This window comes from Branchiostoma lanceolatum, chromosome 5 (assembly GCF_035083965.1).
Source record: "Branchiostoma lanceolatum isolate klBraLanc5 chromosome 5, klBraLanc5.hap2, whole genome shotgun sequence".
Lineage (NCBI taxonomy): Eukaryota > Metazoa > Chordata > Leptocardii > Amphioxiformes > Branchiostomatidae > Branchiostoma > Branchiostoma lanceolatum.
Window position 1 is genome coordinate 17430740 of NC_089726.1, and position 21587 is coordinate 17452326.

The 21587-nt window shown below is 41.0% G+C and overlaps 2 protein-coding genes across 2 annotated transcripts; one reads left to right on the forward strand and one right to left on the reverse strand.

Moving 5' to 3' along the window:
- Nucleotides 1-272: 272 nt before the first annotated feature.
- LOC136435503 (transmembrane protein 243-like) lies at nt 273-6534 on the reverse strand. Its single transcript, XM_066429073.1, has 4 exons — nt 6085-6534; nt 4043-4093; nt 3232-3336; nt 273-2244 (listed from the first exon to the last, which is right to left on the reverse strand). The coding sequence occupies exons 1-4, from the start codon at nt 6169-6171 to the stop codon at nt 2125-2127; spliced, it is 363 nt and encodes a 120-aa protein (XP_066285170.1). The 5' UTR covers nt 6172-6534; the 3' UTR covers nt 273-2124.
- Nucleotides 6535-8466: 1932 nt separating this feature from the next.
- On the forward strand, nt 8467-16739 carry LOC136435889 (probable DNA double-strand break repair Rad50 ATPase). The gene is made up of 6 exons (XM_066429601.1): nt 8467-8755; nt 9018-9599; nt 9886-9975; nt 10314-10988; nt 14899-15353; nt 15929-16739. Exons 1-5 carry the CDS (start codon nt 8473-8475, stop codon nt 15351-15353), a joined length of 2085 nt encoding a protein of 694 aa, XP_066285698.1. The 5' UTR covers nt 8467-8472; the 3' UTR covers nt 15929-16739.
- The last annotated feature ends 4848 nt before the right edge of the window (nt 16740-21587 follow it).

The window sequence follows — 21587 nt, forward strand, 5'->3', positions numbered from 1 at the left end:
TTTGCTCATTTTTAGTTTTTTTTTACTCTACTGGATTCTACTGTGACATATGCACTTTAGAAAAAATGCTGCAAAAACTCAAGACAGTCAAGTAAAACAAGTCGGACGCTACATCTGATTGGAGAATATTATAGTCGTGTCTCAGCCAAATTTTCCGCACTACTGAATCAACTTGTTACCCGTGCCAACATAGAGGAGAGGGTCTTTCAAGAGGTAGATCGTTTTGTTTCAGAATATGATGCAACAAACTGCCATTGTTGGCAAAAAACAGAAACTAGCGAGAACATCTTTATTCTTACATGTAACAGGTTAAAGCATAAGTGAGTACACAGGGTGGTGATGTCAAACAGTTCAACTGTGCTTTGACAAGGCAAAAATCAAACACCACTATTGCCCAATGTATTTTCTTACATTTCAGTTGCACTATCAAACTTTAAAAAATGGTGCTAACTTTAATCAATAACTTAACAAACAATGCTAACCTCAATCAATAACTAAAAATGTATCTAATTGTATCAATAATTTACAACTCAAGCTTTATGCTAACATAAATTCTTTGTTCCAAAAAGTCGTGCTTAAAAGTAGCAAAGAAAAAAATCAAGGCAAGATGTTGGAATGTGTTTCAAGCAATGTACAGAAAAAGTAACATGCATGGTACTGACAAAATGTTGGTCAAAGCCTATACTGTATATTCACACGTCTCAAAGCATATATAATATTTATATTTTGTTCATAAGATGCATTGTACTTGGGCCATTTCTTTGAGTCAGGGCTTTAACAAGAAAAAAACAATCATCATATTTAGATTTTTCATATTTTGCAACTTTAACATCTAACTTATGATATCCCAACTACATCTAGAAATGTAAATTTCTGTTAGTCCTAAATTCAACGTATTACTCAGAACATTATGGGTTGTGGCAGTTGTTTTGATTGACAAACTAAGGTTTCCAAGTTAGTAAACCCAAAACCTGATCAGTGGAATATCCCCCAAAATGTTAATATTGATAATAGGAATATCAATAAATCTACCCCAAGGATTGTTAAACAAAATATCTTAAATTGTAATGGATGGAATTAGCTAACTAATCTAAGTTCCACTGTACATGAAAACATAGCGTCATCTTCTTGCAGCAACAACAAATAAATTAGGAACAAAATTTACATACACAAAAGTTGTTCATGCTATAGACAATTTTAAGTACTGTGAAAGCTTCAGCAAAAATAAAAAAGCACAAAATGCACAAGTAGTGATACCATGTTTCCAAATGATAACAAAATACCATTTTTTCAAAGGCTAAAATACCTGTTTTTCTTTCCACTTGTTATCAATTCAGATCATCAGCTAGACAAGGAATTTTACTGTTCTTTGAAGCATCCCTAAGTATCTTTAGTTATACATGTACTCATAAATTACGAAATATCTGGCTCTATACATTATACAGTACCTCTGATTTTCACAGAATAAATGAAAAGTAAGAAAACAACTTAAGACAAATGTGACTAAAAAAGAGTAGTTGTTGCACTTGAAGCTTACTGTGAATACAGCCAACTGGGCATTCTGCACTCATGTGACTATGGTGTAAGTCAGGGCTATCTCCAGCTTTAGATTATTTTCCATCCCACCTATTCTTTAAGATCCAATCTTTTAATTTTTGTTGTTAAATCTGTCATTTTAAGCCTACAAAAATGTGTTTTCATCACTTTTATGTCATGAAGTTCCCATTTTTGGGATGGACAGAGTGACATTTTTTTTTTCATCAAGCAAATTTCCGCCCTGGGACAGAGGGACGGGTCCTGGAGACAGCCCTGGTGTAAGTACTGTCCGCCATATTGGCTGCCTAAACTTGGAAATTGCCAGCTAAATCTGAACTATTCGTATATGCCAAATGACAGTTACTCCAGCAACTGCATAAAATTTTGAAAATCAGTTGCTGTCATTCTTCAGTGACTATATTTGTATGTGTTTAACAGTCATGTAATTATACACATACATGCAAATTTACAGGTCTGACCATTCCAGGTTTAACCAACCAACCAACATGTTGGCTGTGACGACACGTGCCAATGCCCTATACAATATATTCCGCCACATCGTACCGAGTACGGAAGCGTAGCGTTGTGTTACTTCACCCCATGGAAGTACAGGTTCGCGCACACACACAGAACCAGGATCACGAAGGCGTTATAGTAGATCAGACTTCTAAACTTGGGGTCGATGTCCCCCTTTCTGTACCAGAAGATCTGTAAAGAGAGAAGACAGAATTGATTTCATTGGTTATTGGAAAAGTACAAGTGTAGCAGGCCATAATGTACCCCTAGCCAGAATGAGCCTGGGTACATTCTGGCCAAGGGTATATCATGGTCTGCTACACCTGTAGTAGCAAATAGTGGTGTAGTGGATGGCAATCTCACTTTTAGATGACAAGGTAAGGAGCTACACCCGCGATATGGAATAAGATTTCTTTTTCAGGGTCATAATAAGGTCGCAGTCAAACATTGATGATAACTTCTCCCTGATACAAAAATCTGAAGCTAGCATATATTAGCCTGGATGCCTGACCCCCAATCCCTACAATATCTATTGGGTGGATAGATACATGTATTATAGAGATTGGGGGTCAGGCATCCAGGCTAGCGTATATATTGATATAGATTTCATACTAAAACTTTTGAAAAGGTCGCCCTGGAAAGGATAGGGTTGAACGACTCAACCCACAATACTTTTTAAAGACAATGGCTGAGAACTTTTCAAACTTCCAAACCAAGATTATACTTGTACAAGCTTAAAACACTAAGAATGTTGTCCTTAATTATTAGCCTAATAAATAACATCCACACTAATCATTAAAGAGGGATTACTGAAACAGATATTAACCCTAGCTAGGATGGTACGCATGGTATAAGCATGACTCAAAATACTGGGTGCATGTGCGTGCACCTAAAATTGGAGCTGTGCACCTAAATTTCAATTCTAGTGCACCCATTCCCAAAAATGAACTTCGTACACATGTATAACTTTATTATAAAGAGACGAGAAGAAGCTGAACCTATGAATTAGATTTATAGTAGTTTTAGAACCATTGTTTTAGATTAGTATTAGAAATCCTGTCAGTGTCATTATATGAACGTTACCATGTATTTTGTATCCATATGCCGGTACTTAGCCCGTAATATGGCATGGATGTACAATAAAGGTATTATTATCATTATCATAAGCCTGCAACTGACCAGAATGATGTTGGAGATACACGTGAGGATGACACACACGCCGAAGTACAAGTTGATGGGCTGCGGCGGCCATTTTGGGAAGATGAAGGCACTGACCAAGGTCACCTGTTAGGAAATACAGATCAACAAATCTAGTAAAAACATCATAACCAAAATGGATGGAAATTGTTTCTTTGCATTTATTATTGAGGTGTGAAATAATCCAAGGTAAAATTCAAGTCCATTTGAAACATCAGATTCTGATTTGAATTGTGATTCAAAATCAATCAATGGACTTTGATGTTTTTAAACATAGACATTAAGATATCTATAGCTATATATAGGTTTAGCAGATGCACTGTACATGTGTTATATATATATATATATGTATGTGTGTTTGTGTGTTTGTGTGTGTGTTAGCCTGGAATCCAAACCTATTATATAATACATGTAGCTCCCGAGTCTCCTCTCTGCAAATAGGAGAGGACACTCATGAGCTATAATAGGTTTGGATTCCAGGCTATATGTAGGCTCTACCAGTCTCTGCGAGTCGCTGGGAAAATAGTAGAAATTTGCCAAATAGAGTCATTTGTATGAAGGGAGTCGGCTACGGAGAGAGGGTCCAATATATATGCGAATGAAACCCTCCATGGCCAAAGTCCCCCGGCAAATATTCTCCCTATAGCCAGCGCAGTTAGTCTGGTAGAGACTAAGGCGATGTGTGTGTGTGTGTGTGTGTGTGTGTGTGTGTGTGTGTGTGTGTGTGTGTGTGTGTGTGTGTGTGTGTGTGAATGTGTGTGTGTGCAAATTTCTCAAATAATGACACACTTACTCCAACGAACAGAAATGTGAGGAAGCCCAGCACCCAGTGGATAACTCGTTCCTGTAAGAACAAACTTTGAGTGAGACCAAATATACATCCTTGACTTTCATCACAATACATGCTTCATGAACTCATGAGATATGTAGTAGTAGTACTATCCAGTATTTTGATTATACTGCTGCTGGGACAGCTGATATGGAACAGCTGATATGAAGCAGCTTATATGGAACAGCTGATTTCAACATGACAAAGATCTTGTAGTTGTAGACCCCATGAAAGAGGTCTTAATCTAAACGTTGAGCAGGGTCTATGTGGAAGTTGACTGTGACTCTACTAGTAATAGTATACATTTTCATTTCAGTACGTATAGTACTAGTTACAAACATTAATTTTTATTCAGATTTACCACATGTGTGGAAGGATTGACATAACAGGTGACTATCACCTTTTCAAGATGTCAACCCAGACCAGACTGTAAGGTTTGGACCATCGCACACTGGGGCATGCCCGTACTCTTTTGCGAAAGGTGTGGTGGGTTCTTTAACGTGCACAGGGTTTGGCTCTCCCCAAACACGGGACCTCCATTTAATGTCCTATCCGAGGGACGTCCCTAACCGAAGCTAGGTACTCATTTTACACCTGAGTGAAGTGAGGAAATTTGTGTTAAGTGCCTTTCCCAAGGGCACAACGTCCAGGCGCAAGTCCAGACATGTCTGGGGGCAAGCCGGGATCGAACTCGGGTTCCCTTGTTTGACGGCCGAATGTTTTAGCCGTTATGCCACACGATGCCACATTATTTTGGATTTAGTTTTGATAACATGCCATACCATTATCAAGTCACCAGTTATGGTAAATATTAAATTAAATGTTATATCAAATCACTATAAAATAATGCATTACAAAATCAGGTGATTAAAAGCATTAGGACTAAGTTAGTAAGTATCATCTTGCTTGCATGTCCTTGCTATACATTTGTAAGTGTAGGTCTTTTAAAACTGTCTAGAGATTGCAGTTGAAGTACACAAGTACTAGTAGCAAGTACACTTGACTGTTTATCCTAGCTAGCCTGGCTAGAGAGGTCGAGGATGTGTGGTCTGATGCATACTAATTACCGTGACATTGACAGACCTCAGGAAGTTCAAGGTCATGTGTGCGCCACTGTGCAGAAATCTGATATCCCTTCAGGCTTGCTTGTTTACGAGTCTGTACCAAATTTGGGAACTTCCTCCTCTTACAAATTTTATGATGTACAAGCTAGATGTAGCAAACAGAGTGTGCTAACCTTTGCCACTTGTAAGCATTGTAGTAGATTAAGCTTGTGATCTTTCAATTCATGATTCAGAATATCTTCTTGACTTTTGAAGTAACAAGCATAGACTCGACTGGAATATATCAATGTCCTGAGACACACATTTTTTATCTACTACACACACACACACACACCCGCACACAATGACACAATGACACACACACACACATACACACAGTGACACACGCACACACAAACACACACGTGCATACACACACATACACACAAACACACGCACATACACACAGTGACACACGCACACACAAACACACACGTGCATACACACACATACACACAAACACACGCACATACACACACAGTGACACACACACACACACATACAAACACACATGTATCCTGCACATGTGTGTCACACACATAATGTTCTGCTACACACACTTTAACACATATATTTCAAAATCATTATCATTATTATTATATTTGTTCACTTGAAATTACAAGTCTAACAATAAACAAATTGACACACACTTAACGTTACATATGTAACGTTACACACACACATACATACACACACACACACATGTACACACACACACACACACACACACACACACACACACACCACACACACTTATACTCTTGAACTTACACACACAGATGCCCCACAGACACACACCATGCCTGGAGGAAGTACGTACACGAACAAAACAGAAGTACAGTCACAGTGCAAACACAGTACAGAAGATCTGCGAACTGAAACTACTTTTAATACAGTTCCCACCTGCGGTCTGGACTCTCCGAAGAGAGGTTTGTTGACGTCCCCCTCCTCGTCCTGCCCTATACGACTATACTGGTTCCGAGAGAGCATCTGTCATCTCTACCAAGTCCACCGCGACAGCCTGAAAAACCAAAGAGCCGTCCTCTTCTGTCCTTGGCTCCCCAAAAGACGAAATGTTTACAGACTATTGTGTTGACAATATCTCGTGACTTTGTTGTGACGTGTTGACCACTTTGAAGGTTTATACACGAATTTGAAGACCAAATGTCGCCCGTTCGGTTAACAGTTGTTGGCGCAACGTTGAAGCATGTAGTCCCGGCAGGAAAGCTGCGGCTACTGAAGCCTTGACATGGCTAAGTAAAGAAAGCTAAGCCAATCTTCGCTTTGACCGTAACAACCTCGCGTCTAGTTCATCTACCGGCGGCCATCTTGAAATATTGACTGATGCAGTTCTTGTACTTTCCGCAAGTCGGCGCTTGCAAGTGGTCCTCACATTTTGCACTGTCAGTGTCACAGTGGCTTGTAATGTATGAGCAATATCCCGGAAAAGACAGTTTTTAACGCTTTATCATGCGTTTGTCAAAATGCTATGTTACGATTTGAAAAAATAGTTTTCAAAGATTTCACCAAAGCACCCCCTTTGCCAGAAAGACTCCATCATTCCTATGTCTCTTTATCTTTTGGAGAGTTAGACTATACATTGGTCATGTAACGTAGGCACAGGAATTGGGGAAGGAGGCAGTGCGAGGCACTCAAGCTAACCGACATCTTTCGCACCGCAATCGTCCTTCAGTAACACAGCTGAAGCCGCATGGTTCACGTTTAGAACGTTTTATTCAGCATTTTGTCGGTTAGCTTGAGTGCCTCCTTCCCCAATTCCTAATGTTGTAGTAATAGTGAAATGGGATGAAGAATTGGCAAGGAGAGACAGTCCGGGAAGGGTAACATCTCCCCTTGGAAGTTGTCATCTCAACAGCCAGCTTAGTTCTTTCAAAAACGTCCTTTGTGTGGCAGAGAGAACAACGAGCAACAGGAAAGACGGTATCAACCAATCAAAAATCCCTTAACTGACGTCACTTTGATTTGCGCAGACTTTGACCTTAGAGAGAGAAAAAGAGACGTTACGGTTGCGTTCAAACATCCGTCCAGGTTTAACACAGGTAAGCAGGATTATCCGAATCGATTCATGATCTAATTATCGAATAAAGTGACGTTTATTACTTTATCCAAGAGCCCAGAACTGAAGAACTATATCAAATGTTGTGAAAACCAGTCTTTTATTCTGAAAGCTTTAACATCTTCTCACATACAGCACGTAGCCGGAACGTAATGCGTTTACGGCAATTAGCCTGCTATTCAAACCTATTATAACTGCCGAATCACTTTTGATCTCTTTGGTCAACGTTGCATCGTAGTCACAGCCGTGCATGAGATATGTCTTTGGACACAACTAAACGAACCTGTATGCGAGATATTAACCTTAGACACGCTTTACGTTCCGGCGACGTGATCTCACATACAGTATCGAAGCTCTACTTCCGGGTTAAAAAATAGTAAAAGTTGCACCGTAAATCTTCAAACGTTCTATCATGACCAGGGTAGGCAGATTTCCAAGGTCAAGGAAGCCTTTATGATCAAAGTACACATGTGATATACATGTAATACATTATATGTACATGATCTAAACTTGATCTGAGCAAAAAATATAATCTAGTAGTATTGACAAGGCAATGTCTGAAATGTTTCCTCGTTCGGTCGATCATGGTGCTTTTTCGAGTCGGTCTGGAACCAATAACTCAGTGAAACTTTTCTCTAGTTATGTGTTGCCGGTCTTTTCATGTGCATGTCTGTATCTAGTCAAAATAATTTGGTTCCTCATGCCTCTGTTCTCCCGTCGCTGCATATACATAATTTCAATATTCCCACCCAGGAGCGGTCACTCACTAAGTGCAGCAGTATGACCGAGTTTCCACCATAAATGCTGGACCACAGAAGAGCAGAAGAATGGGTACTGTCACTGCTCTGTTATCTTCTTTTAGTCTTATGTGCGCTCTTTCAATGAAAGTAAACAAAATTATGCAAACGTAACGTTTAAAGCTAAGGACATATAGTTAAAATAAATAAATCATGGCTATTTGCTAAGATATGATTTTCATACTTTGTGACAACTTGACGTACTTATTCGGGTGGAAAAGAGGATCAACTGATATTATCTATGCACATGAGGACTTGAACTCTAGTGTTTGCTTGATACACAATGGTTTTCGGAACAATAGCAAACGAAAAAAAAGAGTTCAGTATATAGATGAATATAACGGTACATTATTAGTTTATCACTTGGATTGTGACATTACCTTCCTTTTATGTACTCACACAGACCCAGTAGAAACTATGGACGACTTGATTAGAAACAACTACGTCCTTCTAAGGGAGAGACTACAAGTTGAGAAACTGATTCCCCATTTCATCGAGAGACGATTGCTGGATTTCCCTGACAAGCAGGTCGTCATGAGCAAAACAACCACGCCAGCCAAGGCCGAGGCTCTCCTAGAGTTCCTGACCAAGAAGGGCACATGTAAACCAGAGGAATTTTTGGAGATATTGAAGAAAGGGGACCACCAGCACGTTGCAGACCAACTGAAGATAACGAGCTCGCAAAAGGAAACTACGGAAGGTAACTTGAAACTAATGTTATTACTTTTAAGTGATGCAGTATAGGGGAAATGTGTTAAGGGTGCACTAGCCAATTCTTTTTGTTTATGCTTACTGCTTATTTGGAGACCTTCTTCAGATTCTGTACATTGCATCAACAAAGGTGTGAGGATCAGCAGGTAACCGTATACAGTGCACTTTCTAAAACCTTCGTATCTATGAATATTGATTTTCAAAATTTGTTGACATTGCATATATAATCATAGATCTGTGTTTGTTTGCAGGAGCATTCAGCGCAAGGTTGGGGGACAACAGTACTGGTACGCAAGGCAGTGAAGGTTTCAATGGGAGCAGTTCTGACGAAGAAAGTCTACAGGAAAACTACAGACTACTGATCGACGACACAATCTTTGACGAGGAAGTACTTAATGATTCAGAAAAGTTTGAAAGAAGGCTATCATATTTCAGGCAACATGTTGATAGTGCATTGCACTACTTCAAACTGTCATGGAAAGCAAAGCTACGAATTAGAGTCAAGAAGAGAGCCAAGCGTCTCGCTTCAAAGGTACACAGAAAGCTATTTTCGGAAAGAAACCTAGGATCAAGCTATGACAAGATGGTAGAGTGCTTTGCACTATTCTCTGCAACCTTGCAGAAGATTGAAGATGGATGTGTACTCTGTACTCTTGAGTTTGATGACATCTCAGATTTGAAGTCGTTTCTGAGAGGCTACCGGGATGGAAAATTGTCAGAAACTCTAACACAAGAACTCATCACAGAGGAGATGAAACAGGAAGAAGGACCAGACCTCTACGTCCATGTAACACTGCTGGTTGCAAAAGGCAGTGTTGGGGCAGGTGATGAAGGTAGGGAATCAAGATGGCATTGAATATACGCGTACGAGTAAAGTAGATATATATATACTCAAAGCTGTTTGTTGCTTGCTGGTTTATCGTAACTGCAATATGCACCTGTCCATTTATTGAAAACTTAAGTACCAATGGTATAGACATTTGACCTACTAACCCTCACACCGCTCGTCCACAAATTGTCAGCCCTAATTTTTATACAACTGACCACTTGCTGACCCAACTTACGTGCATGCACCCTTAGCTTATACATGAACCACTGATACTCACCCATCTAACACAGGCAGTGAACCGGAGGAAACAGATCACATGCCAGAAGACAAAGAAGTGCAGAAGACAATCCCAGGCCTGAGACCTGATTCAACAACACCAGGTCAGCAAGAAAGAGTTTCACTTGTTTAGAAATACCATAGTCTCTCTCTCTCTCTCTCTCTCTCTCTCTCTCTCTCTCTCTCTCTCTCTCTCTCCCTCTCCCTCTCCCTCTCCCTCTCTCTCTCAATCTGATACAATCTGACATTGGATGGCAATGATTAAATATGCAAATTGGCAATATCAAAATGCCGACAGGAGTTTGCTATCAAAACTCAAAGGTCACTCTTTGGGTAATACTAGTACTGGTCGTATTGCAGACATGTACCATTAATACATAAAGCAATAGGCACCCAATCATCTAGCATTTTTGACCAATTTGAACGTCTGATTTCTCCTTAGGGCTTAAGAAGAGTATTTCTAGATCTCTGGACGACATACATGCCATGCAGTTGCAGATCCATCCTGTACAGAAAGGCACCCCTCAACCAGATCTCAGCAGTCTCGATCTAGCCACCACCTTTGTCCAAGATTCTCGCGTGAAAGACTGGGCATGTGATTCACTCACAAACCACTTGGCCCTAAGATTATCTGTAAAGTCACGACAACTGCAAGAAGCCCAGCGCAAGGTGAAGAGCACCATTGAGCTTCATAACAACAAGATTGAAGAGCAGGCCTCCGTCATGCTTAGACTCAGTGATGTGGTCAGGGAGCTTACCCATAAGCTTGAAACAGCAGAAAAGATTCTCTCCGACAAGAACTCAGAAATCCAACAGCAGAGAGAAGCCATCAAGAACCTAACAGCGATAAATGAAGACCTACAAGCTCAAAGCACGAAACTAGCTGCAAATGTGGAGGGTAAAGAAACAAGGGAGCAGGCCTCCGTCATGATTCTCTCTGACAAGAACTCAGAAATCCAACAGCAAAAAGAAGCAACCAAGAACCTGACCACAGTAATTGAAGACTTACAAGCTGAAAACACTAAACTAGCTGCCAAGGTGGAGGATAAAGAAACTAAGGAACATGACCTTGAAGTCGTGCCGAGCTCGGCTGGCGTTTCCGGAGGTGGACAGTCGGGTAAGAATTTCTCTTTCTAAAGTATACTGCAACTTTGCATCACCAATCTTAACAAGAGTCTTAGGAACCGAAATCTGCATGAAACTTTGTTTTTTTATTAAACCAGTTCCCCCTATTCTATATCGCTCTATGGTATGACCCCCACCTGTCGGGCCCTGGAGAAGTGACCCACTTTCGCTATAAATAGCTACTAACAGATGTGCCACAATATGCAATGGACAACACTGCAAATATGGATTTTCCTCATTACTTATGCAAGTTAAGTCCAATTTGCATAATTTGCACTTAAGTGTGTACATCTCTGTCCAACCTACCTGCGTACCAAATAACATGACAATCTGTCGTTCCTTTCTTCAGTTATTCTCCTTAGAAGATTTTTACAAATACGCCATTGCAGTTCCAGTGACACATACCAGGGGTCCCAAAATCGACCTTGACCTTTCTCCTCCCAACACCTACCCACATACCAAATATCATTACAATCCATCTACATGTTCTACAGTTATGTTGACCTTAGGCATCCGGTGACACAAACATACACACAAACACGTAAACGCACGCAAAACAGTATCTCCATGAAAAAGCCTTTTTTCATGAAGATAATAACAAGAAAATGCTTTCTGAAAAACAAGACAAGTAAGCATAGGTGGTTAGAGCCGAGAGGCAGAGTGCATGATTGTTGAGTAGAATGTTGCTATACGAAGATGTCGTCTATGTACCTCTACCAGATTAATGGTTTGAGGTTCTTTTTTGTAGACGTGTTGCTCCCCGAATTTTCCAATGAAGATGTTTGAAGGCGCCACTCTCGTTTCCATAGCTGTGCCTTGGATTTGGTTGGATGTAGTATCCTCCTTTTAACTCTAGGTTATTCGGGTTCAGTATCCTGTCCGGTACATTGTAGATAGTAGGAATGTCGAAAGAGTTCTTTTGGAGCGTCGCCAGTTCGCGACACGCTTCGCAACACACCTTCTTCCATTGGATGTTAGATTAGAGGGATGGCACGTCCAGGGTGACCAGTGTGGCAGTCGGCGATATCTTCCCGAATGTGTTGAGTTTCTGCAAGAAGTCCGTTGTGTCCTTGATGTAGGGTGGTAGTATTTGCACCAAAGGATGGAGATGGTGGTGAGCAAATTCAATGATCCTTTCTGTTGCACAGTCATTGGCTGAGATGGTTAGTCTGCCAGGCTTTATTCTTTGTGGATTTTTGAGAGAAGGGCGTTCTTGGATGTAAGGGCGCAAACTAGTTGAACTCGTCTTCGCCGATAGTTCCTTCTTGCCAGTGTTTTGATGTTTTTGGTGCCGTTTGGTTATTTGTTTATGTATGTGTATATACTATGTTTATGTGTGGTGAGGGCATAACTAGAGAAGCTGTGGGTGGAACTTACGATATTTGGTAGGTAGGTAGGGGTCAGGAAAACGTTCGATAACATGCCTCCTACTAGTTCTAGTGGCTTTCTACTGTATGGCAGCAGAGCTTCCAGTTGTGATATTTGGTGTTCTGAACATGCCATGGTCGTGATTTTGGGGTGCAGTAGAGAGCTCTAGCGGTACACACCCTAGTTCTTCCGCGACCGTGACAAAAAAAAGTGACGACACAGTTCACATATCTCATGATGTGCTGCTAAGTGACATTGCATACTAACAAGGCTGAAAACATGGTGTGTTTCGGGAGCAAATTGAGTTTGGATCCGAGACTTGTTTCCAGATATTCATCCGCGTTGAAAGTGGAGCGTCTCTTTGCCCGAGATTTGCCTTTAGTTTGTAGTGTTCTGTGGGTGATGTTGCTTTGCCTTGCGTCGTGGATGATGAAAAGAATATAAGTACTAGCATTTTCTTTACAATTGGCTCGATTACATGCTAGTTGTTTCTCTCTCTGACAACATCAGTCGTTTCTGCTGAAAAACAGTTTTCTATGAGTTTTATCCTACGCCAAAAAAAATGCGCATCATTTTTGACTCTGACCGTCCTTTTACCGAAGCCAAGAACAAATTCAATTCAATTCAATTCAGTTTATTAAATCAACTTTACAGCGTTACATAAAAGCTGAATTGTGTTGATTTTTACACAAACACTGTACACAACATCATCCACAATTAATTAAAAAAAAACAGTACGCATGTAACATAACATAACATATAACAGCGCATAAATTTCCAATATCCGTACACAGTTAAGAGCAAAAGCCACTCGTCTAGAAACATCATTGGTAATCAAACTAACAGTATGGGTATTACTGAGTTGCCTTGTTGTACAGGCGGATAGCCTGGTGCAGGAATGAGTTTTTGAGTCTCTGTGTACGGGCTGCTGGTACAGTGATGGCCATGCCATTTCTCAAGGTTCGCCCTGAGGCAAGAGCCCTGGCAGGAGGAACCATGTCGTGCAGTGGGTGATTTTCCTCCAGCATGTTTCTGAGTAGTTTTACAGCTGCAGCCTCACGGCGTACTTTCAAAGTTGGCAATGTGGGCACCTCCCTTCTTCCTCCCAGAGAGATTATTTGCAGCGCTCTCTTTTGAACCCTCTCCATGTTCTGCTCCTGCTCTTTGTTACAGCCTACAAGTAGCACGTGGCCATACTCTAGTACAGGTCTGATCAATGTAATGTATATTTGCACTAAGTCAGCAACGCTGGTGCCCTGTTTTGTAAGGAGCCTTAAGTAGTGGAGTCTGCGAGAGGCCTTTGTGATCATAGAGCTAACTTGTTCATTAAAAGTCAAATTCTTGTCCAGAATAAAACCCAGGCCCTTGGCTAGCCCAACACATGGCACTTCTTGTCCCCCGAGACACAGTTCTGGTGGAACAGGAACTGATCTGTTAAAGCAAATTTGTAGCAGCTGGCTTTTCTTGCCATTTAAAGTCATCTTGTTGTCACATGCCCACTCGTCAAGCTGGCACGCTTCCTCCTCCACTGTCTTGTCACTGTCGGCCACAGCCACTTGGAGGGTACGCGACAAGCTGACGTCATCGGCGTAGCCTACATTTAGAGTACTACAATACACTGGTGACCTTGTGCTCATAAAAAGCAAGAACAGATAGGGCGAGAGAACACCCCCCTGCAGAACTCCAGATGTAAGTGTACACCAGGTGCTAAACTTGCCGTGGGTCACTACTCTTTGCTGTCTCTGTAGAGGTAGTCATGTATCCATGACACCATGTACGGGCTCGCTTGCAGGTTGATGACACAGGTCAGGAGTAGAGCATGGTCCACCCGATCAAAAGCCTTACTCATATCTGCGAAGAGAGCTCTTACTAGAGTTGGCTTCTTGGAGTCAAGTGCAGACAGCCAGGTTTGCACCATGCGTACCAGTGCTATGGTAGTCGACGAGCCTTTCATATAGGCATACTGGTCCCGAATAACCGCAGTCAGAGAGGGGAGTAGTCTCTTAAGAATGCATCTTTCTAGTAATTTTGCCAAGCCAAATGCTCAGAAAAAACGCTTCTTGTACAGAATATCTAGCACCTGGAATTGTTTATAACTATAAAGTAATGAGATATTGTACATGGACCTCAAGTAGCATTATCTTTCTTTTATCACTTATGTACATGTTTATTCTGCATATGTTGTGTTCCTATGTGCCATGTTATTTTGTCCAGTCATGTTTTTGAATGGACCACAGGAAGTCTGATTTAGAGTAGCTGTTTAGCTAAGTGTGGGTCCTAATAAACTCAACTCAACTTAACCGCAAACACCATAATTACTTCACGGAAAAGTGTGTCCTACGGATTCTTCTTCCCTTTCAGAATGCATCGCTCGGTCGTGTTTGTTCAATACATAGGGTAAAATCACAAAAGTTACTTCCGGGTTTGATAGCCAGAACAAATGAGTCACGTTGAAGTTTTCGTCCACTCAGCTCTGACCAGTCTGCAAGTGAATGTAGGTTCTTATACTTAAATTTTGTCTTTCGATGTTGTAGGAAGTACAGGAATGGAGGAGAGGCACAAGAAAATCTTGAAGAGGAAATATAAAGACCTCACCCGGGACCTTAGGCCGGACGATATCATGGATCATCTAATACAAGAGGATGTCTTTGACTTTAATGACATTGAACTGGTGAGAGCCCAAAAAGTGAACAAGCTACAGGTGGAGAAACTGTTGAGCATCCTCATGACCCGCGGTCCCAGGGCGTTTGGTGTGTTCCTGGAATCGCTGGAAGAGCGGTACCTTTGGCTACACAAGGACCTGAAGAAGGCAGACGAGGAGTCAGCGAGACAACCACAACAACTGATACCAAAACAAGACAAGAAGACCAGCACCAGCGATGCAGGGCACACTGAGCAGAAGCGGAAGACGGGAAGGCTAAAGGTTCCACCTGATGAGATCGACAGCAAACGTGTTACAGAGAAACAGCCGTCTTGGCTGGAAGATTAGGTGAGTGAGTCGTTGTCACTTTGAGAAAGACAAGTAATTGTTTATCCCGTCGTGACTTTGGGTTTTTTAATGCAGTCTGCGGTCCATCTAAACTATGTGCCTGACTCTAACTGCCTTTATTGAATACGTGCATGTGAAGTAGTGTATGTTAGAGGAAAAAAAGTTGTTGCAGGCAACAAGAGAGTGTACAATGTACATCTCAAGACTTGTTTCTATACACCTGTGCATACAGTTCAAACTATCAAAGCAGTCTGGATTTTTTCCAGTAGAGAATTTGAAATGCTATTGTCGAGATTCAAGTGTGATACTTTCAATGTTAGTATAGCAACCTGTACAACTTCCAATGTTGACTTACAGCCATACACAAGGGTGCATTGCTACCACCATCACACTCGTATGAGGTTGACCACTGCACCAGAAGACAGTTGTGCACTGGCAGAGACCCTGAAACTTCGATGTCCAGGTCTTTCATGAACGTGTATTACTGGTGTACTGGTGTAATTGTCTCCTATTTGTCAAGCACGGAGTTGGTAGTAAAATAATAACGAAGTTTTCTTGTGTTTATAATTATCCAGGGAACCAGTGGGAGAACCTGGCCATACATCTGGACCTGACGATGGCAGATTTGGACAGGTTCAAGGCAGACAATCCCTACAACATCAGGTCACAGATATTCTCCATGCTGATGGACTGGAGGGCCATGAGAGGGGCAGCTGCCACGGTGGGAACACTGATCCGCGGTCTGGAGGACTCTGGTGTTGAAGTGGACGCGTTTAAGTTTTTAATCCAGACAAATTAGATTAGTCTTGTGAATACAGATGTATGACGTCCACAGAGATATCTGGAGAGAGATCCATAAAACGACAGATCTAGAGAGAGAGAGAGAGAGAGAGAGATAGAGAAAGATAGAGCGAGAGAGATGTTTGTGTCTTTCTAATTATGTTGAAAAATAATGCTACCATGAATTGTTACATCATATAGTTTTCTCACTTCATTGAACAACAAGAATGTGTCCTTATATACATATATTTTCAGTGATTTTGATTTTTTTCATCTCCTCACTAATTTCGTATTGGAAAATAACCAATATTTCGAAGCAGCTAAAACAAATGTGAGGTGGTAATGAATGGTGTACAAGAAACAATGCTTGGGAAACCAAAATGTATACTACTTGCAATGATCAAACCACGGTATTGTATGATAAAAGTTTTCTACAGTGAATATCATCTATGTGAAAACGGCAGATAAACAAAAAGGCTATGGCTTTACTTCAGAATGTTGATGACACATAACACAAAAGTACTACTAGTAAGAACCAAAAAGATTTACCGTGATTTATGGCAATGCTAACGGCATCATCTGAAAGAGTGAGTGTGACAGAGCTCAGATGCATAAGTCAATAAAGATGTAATTACTGCTGGAGTATGTTTCCATGCTATGGTGGATAATTTGCGTCTTGCAAAAACGTTCAAAGAGACGTCATCAAATGCGTTTCTTTTTGCAAGCTCAAAAATACCTGTGTTATTCTTGGTATCATGCTTTTCTTTAGTGACGATAAGTTTCCTGGATCTTTTAAACCATGAGAGCTGGATGTGTACTGTCTCAGAGCTTGCCTGTCACCTGCCATGGTACGTTACCTTTCCCCTTTTATAAACAAAACATAACTCAGGTGACCCTGAGTTTATTTCCCACTGCTACCAGGTGTAACTATACAAACATTATCAGCTGTGGACATGCTTAGTGGATCAACATCAACAAGAAAGTTTACGCTGTACTACATTAAAACCAGAATCAAATTTGTACGGAAAGATCGAAGACTTGACTCAAGCTATTTAGATCAACATTTCACGTAAGTCTGTGTCCTACGGACTTCTGTTTTAACATTTGGAATCATGCTATAATCGGCCCAACGTAGAAACAAGATAACCTCTACGAAGTCTATAGTAGCCGGCCCGCCGTAAATGACACAACATTAGAGACCTTAGAACACCATTTCAAGGTTAAAAACTTTGGATCACATTTGAAGTTGAAAAGTGCGATTACGTAACCTGTGGCGCATAATGTCTCATCAAGTCATCACGTATGAGGTAAGATAACTTCTCCAACCTTCTTCCCGAAACATAGTCTTGTCTGAGAACCATTTTTCGTAGACGCTGCTAGCGCTGTTACGAACTCTGTCCATCTTGAAGGCTTTCGTACAGTAAACAGAAGCATACATCGAACGTGAGGACGTAAACAGAACGTCTGACTTGTGACGTCTCGGAATGTAACCGTTACATTCGAAGTTCGAACGTACACAACTGTGCGTTGCCTTGGCAATGTGACGTCGGCGACATTCACATGTAGTTGTAACGTCGTTGCACGTTTCAAAGAACCATCTTTATGGAAAGGGAAAGGCTAACCCTAATGAGAAAAACGGTGGGGCCATGAAAGCTCTCCACTGAATGGTTTGCCGTATGTGACTATGTATCGGTTACTGTAAGTATATTTATGCTTGCGTCGATTCTATGTACCCCTTTTATAAACAAAACATAACTCAGGTGACCCTGAGTTTATTTCCCACTGCTACCAGGTGTAACTATACAAACATTATCAGCTGTGGACATGCTTAGTGGATGAAGGATCAGCTATATCCATAATTGCCATGGTGCACACGTTATTAGTCAAGCAACTGGATAAAGTTTTGAAATTATCAAGTTGCTTGAGTAATTATCCAGTTGCTTCAGTAATTATTTTGAGCGCATCTTACTACCTGGATGTCTAACTTTCATCAACACACGTTATTGCATGAATTTTATTCAACGATTTTTCTTTATATGTGAATGTGAAGTAACAATTTCAAGTACGTCATCCCGTTATGTTATCCATTAACTTGAACTGTTTATATGAGCGTCACAGCACTGATAGGTTATGGATGTCTTGGAAAAAAATTAAATAGGCAGGCAGCAGAATCCTATAGTACATATATATGTACATTGCCCGATTTTTAAAAGATATGTTTGTAAGACCGGTATAGATACTGGTACCTTTTTAGTTTGTACAGATCACACGGTAATTTGAACACAAGTTGAAATAGACCACTTCCTAGTTTTTTTTTGTTTTTTTTTTTTGGGGGGGGGGGGGGTGGCAGACGTTTCGGTACGGACCAAAGTTGGTATGGCCCCGTGCACGTGCACCTGCGCAAGTTTACTTTATACGCGGTGCCCAGGGTACAACGACTATGTCGTCCCTACTTTGTCCCTGTGTCCGACTGTACCACATGTACAAGATATCGGAAAACCTGGTTGAGAGCCTCCGAGCATATATTTTCTATATTCTAACTGTAAGGGCTTGCCACAACCTCTGTTTGTTTTGTTAAACTACTTGGAATGAATAAAAAAAAAATAAAATAAAAAATATAGCTCGCCACTGACGAGAAGCTAGGGCGAGCCAGACTCGAAAAGGCCAGTCCTCAGGAAATCTGTATCATGTTGGAGGAGGCTGGCCAGATTGGCAAGGGTAACTTAGGCCTGCTAATTGACCTACTGGGACAGGGCAGGTTAGCTAAGCTGAAGCAAGGAAAGTCGAAGAGGAAAAAATTTAACACTAACGGTGTACATGAAAATAAGTCTGCGTGTATGCTGACAGTAACAAATCACACTTCATTTTTTTTTACCTCTGTTCGGGTTAAGATATGGGTGGTGATAACGGGGCTCCACTTTTCACCCTATCGTGCACTCCTTAAACATCATTCTTTATACATTACGTGCTGGGGCCCTGCATTAAAATCACTCCTTAATGCTGAATACCATCCATACACAGGAAAACACACCAGTCCCTTATCAATGTATTGAACACGAGCCACACACAGGAAAACACAGTAGTCTAGTCTCTTGTACTGAACATTATTCACACATATGCAAACAGCTCTGTCCCTGGTGCTGAACAACATCCACACCACAGACATGCAAACAGACCTGTCACACACACATACACATTTACTCCTAGCCCACTGTATACAGTGGGCTAGGAGTAAATGTGTATGTGTGTGCGACAGGTGCATGCTATAATCGGCCCAACGCAGAAACAAGATAACCTCTACGAAGTTTATAGTAGCCGGCCCGCCGTAAATGACGCAACACGAGACCTTAAAACACAATTTCAAGGTTAAAAACTTCGGATCACATTTGAAGTTGAAAAGTGCGGTTACGTAACCTGTGGCGCATTTGAAGTTGAAAAGTGCGGTTACGTAACCTGTGGCGCATGATGTCTCATGAAGTCATCACGTATGAGGTAAGATAACTTCTTCAACCTTCTTCCCGAAACATAGTCTTGTCTGAGAACCATTTTTCGTAGACGCTGAAAGCTGCTGTTACGAACTCTGTCCATCTTGAAGGCTTTCGTACAGTAAACAAAAGCATACATCGAGCGTGAGGACGTAAACAGAACGTCTGACTTGTGACGTCTTGGAATGTAACCGTTACATTCGAAGTTCGAACGTACACAACTGTGCGTTGCCTTGGCAATGTGACGTCGGCGACATTCACATGTAGTTGCAATGTCATTGCACGTTTCAAAGAACCATTTTTATGGAAAGGGAAAGGCTAACCCTAAAAAGAAAAACGGTGGGGCCATGAAAGCTCTTCACTGAATGCTTTGCCGTATGTGACTATGTATCGGTTAATGTAAGTATATTTATGCTTGCGTCGATTCTATGTACGCGTTTTTTACGTCGACCTTCTGAGCGCTAACTCATCTCAACGCGAACTTGTTTAATTTCATGTTACACTGACTGTCGATAAACACGTACTACTAGTAATGACAAGACACACTTCTTCTTCTAGAATGTAATCAAGATCTATTGAAGAAAACATGCAACAATTCACCGGTAACAAATCATACAAACATTCTACATACTGTACTAGTATACAGTCTGAAATTCTCAAGAAAATCTACCCGACCAAGCGGAAAAATTGCATCATTATTTACCCTACCGTTGCACGAAAAGCGAATTCTAGGATGTGAAAAATATACAGAATGTTTACGAGAAAGTTCACGCTCTACTTAAAAATAATATAAAGTTTCTACGGAAAATCTAACTCTTAATTCCGGCGAATTGGTGGGAACATGGCGGCCTTCGTTTTACAGCATCTACCGGCAATCGGAAAATGGCGTCGGTGTTTGTTTACTCTACCGTCAGTTGCACGAAAATGGCACAAAAGTTACAAATTCAAGAATGTGAAAAATCAAAACACGTTTACAAGAAAGTTTACGCTGTACTGCATTAAAACCAGAATCAAATTTGTACGGAAAAATCGAACACTTGACTCAAGCTATTTAGATCAACATTTCACGGACTCGGAGGTCTGTGTCCTACTGACTTTTGTTTTAACATTTGGAATCATGCTATAATCGGCCCAAGGCAGAAACAAGATAACCTCTACGAAGTCTATAGCAGCCGGCCCGCCGTAAATGACACAACATTAGAGACCTTAGAACACCATCTCAAGGCTAAAAACTTCGGATCACATTTGAAGTTGAAAAGTGCGGTTACGTAACCTGTCGCGCATAATGTCTTATCAAGTCATCACGTATTAGGTAAGATAACTTCTCCAACCTTCTTCCCGAAACATAGTCTTGTCTGAGAACCATTTTTCGTAGACGTTGAAAGCTGCTAGCGCTGTTACGAACTCTGTCCATCTTGAAGGGTTTCGTACAGTAAACAGAAGCATACATCGAACGCGAGGACGTAAACAGAACGTCTGACTTGTGGCGTCTTGGAATGTAACCGTTCCATTCGAAGTTCGAACGTACACAACTGTGCGTTGCCTTGGCAATGTGACGTCGGCGTCATTCACATGTAGTTGCAATGTCATTGCACGTTTCAAAGAACCATTTTTATGGAAAGGGAAAGGCTAACCCTAATGAGAAAAACGGTGGGGCCATGAAAGCTCTCCACTGAATGGTTTGCCGTATGTGACTATGTGTCGGTAATTACTGTAAGTATATCCATGCTTGCGTCGATTCTATGTACGCGTTTTTTACGTCGACCTTCTGAGCGTTAAGTTACTCATCTCAACGCGAACTTGTTTAATTTCATGTTACACTGACTGTCCATAAACACATACTACTAGTAATGACAAGCCACACTTCTTCTTCAAGAATGAAATAAAGATCTATTGAAAAATCACCGGTAACAAATCATACAAACAATCTACATACTGTACTAACTAGAACTCTTAATTTAGGCGATTT

Bases quoted from the DNA above. Each gene is read 5' to 3' on its own strand.
- LOC136435503 (XM_066429073.1), bottom strand. From the start codon at position 6,171: ATGCTCTCTCGGAACCAGTATAGTCGTATAGGGCAGGACGAGGAGGGG. The intron at 4,094-6,084 runs GTGGGAACTGTA...TTGTTCTTACAG, and splicing joins TCGGAGAGTCCAGACCGCAG to GAACGAGTTATCCACTGGGT. The intron at 3,337-4,042 runs GTAAGTGTGTCA...ATTTCCTAACAG, and splicing joins TCACATTTCTGTTCGTTGGA to GTGACCTTGGTCAGTGCCTT.
- LOC136435889 (XM_066429601.1), top strand. From the start codon at position 8,473: ATGGACGACTTGATTAGAAACAACTACGTCCTTCTAAGGGAGAGACTA. The intron at 9,976-10,313 runs GTCAGCAAGAAA...ATTTCTCCTTAG, and splicing joins ACCTGATTCAACAACACCAG to GGCTTAAGAAGAGTATTTCT. The intron at 10,989-14,898 runs GTAAGAATTTCT...TCGATGTTGTAG, and splicing joins TTCCGGAGGTGGACAGTCGG to GAAGTACAGGAATGGAGGAG.